General features: G+C 44.5%; 2 protein-coding genes across 2 annotated transcripts in view; both read left to right on the top strand.

Annotated features, from left to right (window-relative positions):
- The window catches only part of LOC116693535 (hydrocephalus-inducing protein), a 109106-nt gene extending 103508 nt beyond the window's left edge, over positions 1-5598 (top strand). The window contains exons 82-86 of the mRNA XM_032522524.1: positions 284-514; positions 619-836; positions 1780-1843; positions 4294-4554; positions 5518-5598. Of these exons, the coding sequence (XP_032378415.1) occupies positions 284-514; positions 619-836; positions 1780-1843; positions 4294-4554; positions 5518-5598 (855 nt within the window). The remainder of the gene's footprint in view (positions 1-283; positions 515-618; positions 837-1779; positions 1844-4293; positions 4555-5517) is intronic.
- A 2451-nt stretch (positions 5599-8049) lies between these two features.
- necab2 (N-terminal EF-hand calcium binding protein 2) overlaps positions 8050-8860 on the top strand; it is a 219507-nt gene continuing 218696 nt past the window's right edge. The window contains exon 1 of the mRNA XM_032524155.1: positions 8050-8431. Coding sequence (XP_032380046.1) covers positions 8105-8431 — 327 coding nt within the window. The 5' untranslated portion in view covers positions 8050-8104. The remainder of the gene's footprint in view (positions 8432-8860) is intronic.

Raw genomic sequence — 8860 nt, forward strand, 5'->3', positions numbered from 1 at the left:
AAGAAAAAGACTCAAGTAAAGTACCTCAAATTTGTACTTAAGTACAGTACTTGAGTAAATGCACATAGTTACATTACTATGCTCACACACTCATTTCTGTGACCACATTTTAGACTTCATTGTCCCCAAGGGGAAATTCTTTGTCACAAACACCGTACGTAATGGACACAGCTCGCTTACAGACAGTACAAACATAACAGAATGACATGCAGAGAAATACAGACAAAGTAAATATGTCTGAATATTTTTCTGAGCCTTGTCACCCTTTATCCCTTCTCTTCAGGTGACGTTTCGTGATGAGGTGTCCGGTGAGTACTTGTTCTACCTTGTTAGCTTCAAGGCCACATCTCCAGGAGTCGTGTCCACCATAGAGCTGGTGAGCACCGTCCGCTCCACAGCCTCGGCGACCATACAGGTGGAGAATCCCCTGACTTCAGCTATCTGCCTCACCACTGACTGTAAATGCCTCGACATCAGTGCCCCACCTCAGCACACTGTGCCGGGACAGTCCAAGGTGGATGCTGAGTACATCTATTTTCGGTACTTTGGGAAAAATACAGCTGTGTGCTCACAAACAAACTTAATGACCTCTTTGTGTGTGCGTGTCTCCTTCTTTAGGGCTCTCTGGGGAGTACTTTCCCCTGCGTGCTGGCGAGTCTACAGCCGGCTCCTAATCTGTTTAGTAATGATCTGGGCTACTTCCACTACGATCTGCTTCTCAAAGCTCTGCCTCCCGCAAGAGAAACCCGTCCACTTCAGCACTTCTCTGGGCAGCAGCCACTCTGTTCTTGTCAAGTTCATCAAAACTCCCGCTACAAACTGAGTACACATGCAAGGTAGGAAAATATTAAACATGCAGAATGGATGTGACACCTAGTTCTTGTGAGACTGTATGTCTGCCCTTTTCTCTGCTAGTTTTGATTCATTAGGAGCGGGCACTGATGGTGTCTTTCAATCAGGCACTGTAGTGGCCATTTGTCCTCAGACTCAACTAAAACCAGCTAAAAAATACAATGAAACAGCCACTAAGGCACTAAGGACTGATATATTATGCAGGTTAGATACATTCATTTTCAAGGCAAAGAGGGCATTTTGTGAGGTTTATTTTTCAGTTTTTTTGGTAACAAACATTTTAACAAGGAACAATTGCATCTCTTGGTTCTGGTGTCCCCGGTGTCTACCTGCTACATCCCTGCTTACCCATCCATATGCAGCATATATAGACGTCACCTGTAGCTGCATGGTACTTTCAAAACAAAAGCCCTAACAGATACTTCAAGTAACCAAAATAAATATATTAATAAGGATATATTCAAACTCATTTAGCTGTATAATTCAAACAAAACAGAAACAAAATAAATAAGTAAATATTTAAATATAACAAAATACCTTAACACTGAATATCTCCATCAGGCACCTTACCAATTTCACACACCCGCACGCACGCACACACACATTGGTTTACTAGTCATGAAGAATACTAACCCTGTGAAAATAGTTTTGTAGCGTGTTGTGTGATTCTTGAGGAACCTAATCAAGTCTGAGAAAATAACTCTGCTCCCTTTAAGGTCGTCATCTTGTGACACAGGGATGTTCAAACCTACTGTACTGTAGATACTACACTGTAGAGCTAAAGCAGCACATACTGTAGTACTTTACCTTCAGACCCAACCTATGACACCAGCGTTGTGATGATCTTTTAAAATGACTAAAAATACCAACGTAGTCTCAGTGGTATATTTGCTGTCTATGAATCTTCTTGTTATTACTCTCCTGCAGACTGATTGTCCAGAATTCATGTGGACAGTCCAGAGCCCAGGTGGGGCCAGATGCCAGCGTGGAGGTTTGTTTTGAACCTCATCAGCTGGGGCAAACGAGAGGCCATCTTTGCTGTCCTCAGCAGGCGGCGGCGAAACATCTTTCCCTTGCACGGGATCTGCTCCCTCCAAAGCCCAGGGCCCGTTTAGCATCAAGACGGGTCGCAGCGTTTCTATCCCCTTCAAGAATGTATTCCTGCAGTCCACCACTTTCTTTTTAAGGTAAGAAATAATGGCTTGAGGGCCGGGAAATCTGGGAAACCAGATAAATGAGGAATAAGTTAAAAATGTGTATGCTTTGGAGGAGCATTGGTGTCACTGACAATGGAAGGATTATTTGCATTCCACTACATCCAGTGTGGAAAAAGCAAACACATTTGTTAAAATCCAAGGAATCATTTGCTGTCAGCTTGTTATTTTAACAATGAACATCTGTTACATTCAAGCCATTGCCAATTAGTTGAAACAAAGCTAATTAAACCTATCAACTCCACAAAAATCTCTCTGTATTTCTCAGTATGGATATCTGTACAAAATGATGCAGACCGGCCACTTTTACGTGTAGAGTGATGCATTTTAAGAGAAAGGACAACAGCAACGTTCAGCTTTGGAGACAAAGAAGATAAAAACTACAAGATAATTACCTTTTCTAAAGAGTTCATGTTTTTTTAATCCTCTGTGTCCTCTTGAGCTACCAACAGCCTATGGAGGAGGGGTGGAGGTGGTGCGCGGTCCCGGAAGGCTTGCGTCATGTGGATTACAGACAGTGTGGTTGTCATTACTTAGAATCCTATGGTGGCGACCAGCTAGTACTATAGCTTAAAATTCTGCCTGCTGGACGTTGCAGTAAGAGAGTGATGCAGTCTGGCTTTATATTTCACAGTTTAGGTTAATTTCCCAAAATGATTTACACTATTAATTTCTAGGTGGGACACACCCTGTTTTACTGTCACAGGGGAACCAATCCTCTCCAAAAAGACCCATACCATCCGGTGTCCTTTGACGCCCCTCCAGGAGGCCTTCCAGGGCCGTGGGTTGGCAAGCTGACCATTCCGTCTGCACTTGAGGGCCACAGCAAACCTTGTATTGGCGTATTACTAAAGGGGTACGCACGGAGTCATCTTAGAGAGAGATATGTTACCACACACTTAATTACACACAGCAATTGGCTGTGCAGACACCATACATAAAAAACATAAACAAACATGCCAAGATAAATGCACAGGAAACATTAGAATCAAGCCTCAATGTGTAACCATTTTTATGAGTGTTTAGTTGAATGTGTTTAAATTATTTATTCAATGCCTGAAATTCAATATGAAGGGCAAAAATAGCCATATGTGCTCGTGTATATTATGTTGTTTAACTAATAGTTGTAGATGTGTTCATAAAGATTTGAATAGTCAACTGAATAAAACCTGCAGAGAAAACGCCGACACGTCATGCACACTTGTTTCCACATGGGGCGATCATGTCAAGTGGTTCACCAATTCTATGCTTCAGCGATGAAGATACAACAATTACCATAACCTGTTAAATAACGCGTTAAAGTGTCAACTTTCCACCTGGAGTTAATTTGTCCAAACCACTCTACGCTGCTAACACACAGCACACCGTAGGCAAGACTAGCTAATCTGCTGAAGGCAGAGCTGGAGGAGACGCTCATTACCAAAGGTTAGAGTTATCACAATCAACACACACACACACACACACACACACACACACACACACACACCACACACACACACACACACACACACACACACACCTACCACTAAAACTCTAAGAGGGCTGGACTGACAGTTCAAGAGACACTCGAGGAAATCTTCTGATCCTCCCATGGGACAAAGTGTCGTTTAAAGGAAGGAAGGATACAGTGTTGTTGTCTTTGTTCACATTAGACATTTAACAAAAGACAAAATAGATATAACCCATTGTTACATCTTGCTTGTTTTCAGAGCCCAAGAGGAGTGGTTACTGTATTCCAGATTGTTTAAGTGTGCTGTAGCGTTATTACAACATGAGTGGATGTAAACAATGATGTTGATGCTCAAACCCAGACCGAAGATTAAAACAAAAAAAACAACAGCAAATCCTATATTTTTACATTTTAGAAGGACAATAGTATATTCATTTAAAGTATAGGCTAGGCTATGCATTGTACCCAAAGGAATAAAAACAAGTAGTGTCTTAGTAATCTAAGATACAGTAAATACAAGTAACAAAGTAAACTCTCCAAACCTTAAAATATCAGTCTCGTAAGAATATGAGGTTTTTCGTTTGATAGATACGGATAGATAACAAGATATGCAGGATTGGTGGGTGTGTTTTGGGATGGGTGCTGTGATGTAAGAGGGGAGATGGGGGGTGGGGGCTTCTCTCTCCCCGTAGAGGCAGCATGAGCGCTCCGCAGCAAAAGGATGGTGAGCAGGCAGCGCTACTGTAGGGACGGAGGTCCACAAACTGCTTAACAAAGAACAAGCCAAACTTCGAGCCCAAGAAAGCCGAGCAGCCGAACCCCGTAGCCAGTCAGGACAGCGAGTCCGCGACGGCAGCACAGTCCGGAAACAGCGGCGCCCAGCCCGGTGGAATCGACGGGCTCGTCCGCTGGATAGTCACCAAAATGAGCGACAACAAGAACATTCCAGCCGGGAGTACGCTCCAGCAAGGAGGAGGTGGCGTGGTCAGGAGCAGTTTTCGCCCCGGAGCCACGGAGAGGCATCTCCGTTATTTGGATGTAAGTATAGAGAGCCAGGCAGTGGTAGCCTGTGCACGGGATGAATCATCCAGTGCATGCGGACGGTGCAGGGCGCACTTACGCACTGAAACCATCCTCACAATTTACTGTATCGGTTCATAGCTCGAGCTTAGCAAAGCGGCAGGTGATTTGTGGTGTTAATTACAGTATGGAAGGCACGTGTGTGTCGGCGATCAAGCCTTTGATCCCGATGACGCGGCAGTCTCATCGCTGAGCATTCCAGCTTTCTCTTCGTTGCCTTGTCCAAAACTGTACTGACCTACATTTGTTTGTTGGCAGTACTCCTTAGGCTCAATGTGTGCATTTTTCTATCAACACGGAAGGCATCATAAATTCAGGTCAGTGCAGCAGCCTACAGCTTTACTTTTTGTGAAGGTTACTGTGAGTTCTAAGAACGAGCCGCAATTCGCCTTTGAGCACACCCATAAAAAAGTAAAAGCAGCCATCAGTAGCCTGGTCAGATGTCTGGGTTGGTGTGATCTTTTCTTGGAATTTTTGTTAACATTTACTATAATTATTACATTGTATTGTAGGTTACTGATGTCCGAATTTTTTTGGACTCAATAATTTAGACTTAGACTTAGCTTAGACTTCTCTTATTGACCTTTTGGGATGACTCCCGCAAGGAATATGAAATTCAGAGCAGTTTTAGCAAGAAAAAAGAAATTAAAAATAGATAAAAGAAAGACAGTATAAAGACAACAAAATAACAATAATGATAATAACAACAATAAGAAAATTTGTCAAATAAACAAACAAAAGAACATAAATTATTAAAGTGTCAGTGTTGAGTCCAGTATTGAAGTGATAAAGTGATAAAGTGATAGGGTGAATTTAAGTCCAGGTGTGCGTGTATGTATGTATGTATGTATATATGTGACTGTGTGTATGTATGTATGTATTATTGTCCTCTGCCTATTTCTCCTCCCCCTATGTGAGGAGTTGTACAGTTCTGATGGCATGAGGGACAAAGGAGTCCTTGAGTTTTGTGGTCCGGACTTGGGAAGGAGAGCCTTCCACTGACACGGTCTCTGGGTGTGATGACGGTGTGCAGGGGGGTGGCATTTTCAGTAATGTCCAGCAGTTTGTCAATGTCCTCCTCTCTGCCACCGTCACCAGTGGTCCAGCTTCATGCCGACCACAGAGCCGGCCCGCCTGATCAGTTTATCCAGCCTGGGTGTCCTTCTTTGATATGCAGCAAACCACAGTGTAGAAGAGGAAACTGGTGGACCACAGACTGGTAGAACATCCACAGCAGTTTGCTGCAGATGTTAAAGGAGCGCAGCCTCCTCAGGAAGTACAGCGGCTCTGTGTCTTCCTGTACAGGGTGCTGTTGTTGTCCAGTCCTGTTTGTTGTCCAGCCACAGCCCGAGGTATTGTATGATTGGACTGCCTCCACCTCAACTCCTCTAACAAGGACTGTTGGGTTTTGGTCTGGACCTCCCAAATCAAAGACAGCTCCTTTGTTTTAGAGGTGTTGGCTGTAGGCGTTAGTGCGACACCAGAGAGCAAGGTCCCCCACCGACTCCGATACTCCTCTCCCTGTCACCCTGATACACCCAACGATGGCTGTGTCATCTGCGTACTTCGTATGTGACACAGCTCTGAGTTGTAACAGAAGTCCGAGGTGTACAGGGTGAAGAGAAGAGGGGCCAGCACGTGCCCTGGGGCTGCAGTGCTGCTGACACAGTGTCAGACATGATGTCTTCAGCCTGACGTACTGTGGCCTGTCGGTGAGGTAGTCTCTGATCCAGTCTACCAGATAGGGGTCCACTCCCATCCTGATCAATTTGTCCTGGAGTATAGGGGGCGGATGGTATTAAAGGCACTGGAGAAGTCCAAGAAGAGACCCTCACTGTGCCATTCCTTATCCAGATGGGAGTGGACCCGGTGTAACAGGTAGAGGATGGCGTCCTCACCACCCAACATCTGGTGTACGCAAACTGCAGGAGGTCCTGGGCGTGCTGTACCTGGGGTCTGAGGAGGCTGAGGAAGAGCCGCTCCAACGTCTTCATCAGGTGTGAAGTGAGCGCCACCGGTCGGAAGTCATTCAGTGCTGGGCCTGTTCTTTTGGGAACCGGAACGATGCAGGAGTCTTCCAAAGGGTGGGCACTCTCCTAGCTGCAGGCTAAGGTTGAAGCCGTTGGGCGGCTCCCAGTTCGCTGCGCAGGTTTCAGCAGTCTCGGACACACTTTATCGGGCCTGCTCGTTTCTGGGCGGGACGTTTATGCTCCGCCCTGTCTGTGAGTGGAGGCGGGGGTGGTATGAGGAGGAGGAGGGGGGTATTGTGATGGGGGGGAGGGTGTACGTAGGCTACATCCAACAAGCTTTAGATTTAAAAAAACTGAATAAGAATAATGAATTTTGTTTTGGCAATGTGTAATTGTAATTGTACATGTATAATTTTTAGTAACTGTAAATGCTAATTGAATATGTGCCTATCACCAAGCAGTTATACAATCAGTGGTGGAATGTAACTAAGTACATTTAAGAAACTGTTCTTAAGTACACATTTTAGGTACTTGTATTTTATTGAGTTTTTCTTTTATGCCACTTTTACTTACCACACTATTCTCACCTTTTATATATAATATATATATATATTATATATAAGATATATATATATATACATTTATATAATATATTTATTAAATATTAGTTCCATTGCACTCCATATAGACAGAATACCAGCTGAGACCAGTGCATTGTTTTTCCAGGGCAGCAGTTTTCAGATTACATTATGTGCTGACATAATTGCAAATAGGTTTGCCAGTGTTTTTCTAGTTAGTTTTTTAAAATGATATCAGATTAGTAAATATGTGCCTTGGATGATTGAATGAATGGTGGTGATAATGGGTATATGTAGAACGCTACCGCCGTCACAAGTTGGGGTCACTAAAAATTTCCATACACATCATTATAGGCAGAATACCAGCTGATCGGCTAGGGGGGGGGGGATCTTTAATGCAATATCTACATTACCCATTATAACCAACCATTCATTCAATCATCCAAAGGCACATTTGTTACTAATCTGATATCATTTTAAAAAACTAACTAGAAAAACATGGCAAACCTATTTGCAATTATGTCAGCACAATAATGTAATCTGAAAACTGCTCCCTGGTAAAAAACAGAACTGGTCTCAGATGGTATCGGTCTATAATGGAGGGCAATGGAAATTTCTAAGTGACCCCAAACTTTTTACCGGTAGGTAAGAGATTGTGTTAACAGGGCTCCTGAATTCAATCAGATCCAAATCATATTTGGCAGACGTGTGATATCAGCCAATATCGTGTCGTGGACACAGAGGTCAATTAATTTGTATTCTAACTGTGATCAGGTGGGCAAGAGACTTCCAAAATGTAATGTTATTGTAATTTAATATTGATAGCAGTTACAGATAACAAGATATGCAGGATTGGTGGGTGTGTTTTGGGATGGGTGCTGTGATGTAAGAGGGGAGGATGGGGGGTGGGGGCTTCTCTCTCCCCCGTAGAGCGCAGCATGAGCGCTCCGCAGCAAAAGGATGTGTGAGCAGGCAGCGCGCTACTGTAGGGACGGAGTCCACAAACTGCTTAACAAAGAACAAGCCAAACTTCGAGCCCAAGAAAGCCGCGAGCAGCCGAACCCCGTAGCCAGTCAGGACAGCGAGTCCGCGACGGCAGCACAGTCCGGAAACAGCGGCGCCCAGCCCGGTGGAATCGACGGGCTCGTCCGCTGGATAGTCACCAAAATGAGCGACAACAAGAACATCTCCAGCCGGGAGTACGCTTCCAGCAAGGAGGAGGTGGCCGTGGCTCAGGAGCAGTTCTTCGCCCCGGAGCCACGGAGAGGCATCTCCGTTATTTTGGATGTAAGTATAGAGAGCCAGGCAGTGGTCAGCCTGTGCACGGGATGAATTCCTCCAGTTGCATGCGGACCGGTGCAGTGCGCACTTACGCACTGAAACCATCCTCACAATTTACTGTATCGGTTCATAGCTCGAGCTTAGCAAAGCCGGCAGGTGATTTGTGGTGTTAATTAACAGTACTGGAAGGCACGTGTGTGTCGGCGATCAAGCCTTTGATCCCCCGATGACGCGGCAGTCTCATCGCTGAGCATTCCTAGCTTTCTCTTCGTTGCCTTGTCCAAAACTGTACTGTAACCTACATTTTGTTTGTTGGCCAGTACTCCCTTAGGCTCAATGTGTGCATTTTTCTATCAACACGGAAGGCATCATAAATTCAGGTCAGTGCAGCAGCCTACAGCTTTACTTTTTGTGAAGGTTTACTGTGAGTTCTAA

This window comes from Etheostoma spectabile, chromosome 8 (genome assembly GCF_008692095.1).
Source record: "Etheostoma spectabile isolate EspeVRDwgs_2016 chromosome 8, UIUC_Espe_1.0, whole genome shotgun sequence".
In the NCBI taxonomy this organism is placed as follows: Eukaryota; Metazoa; Chordata; class Actinopteri; order Perciformes; family Percidae; genus Etheostoma; species Etheostoma spectabile.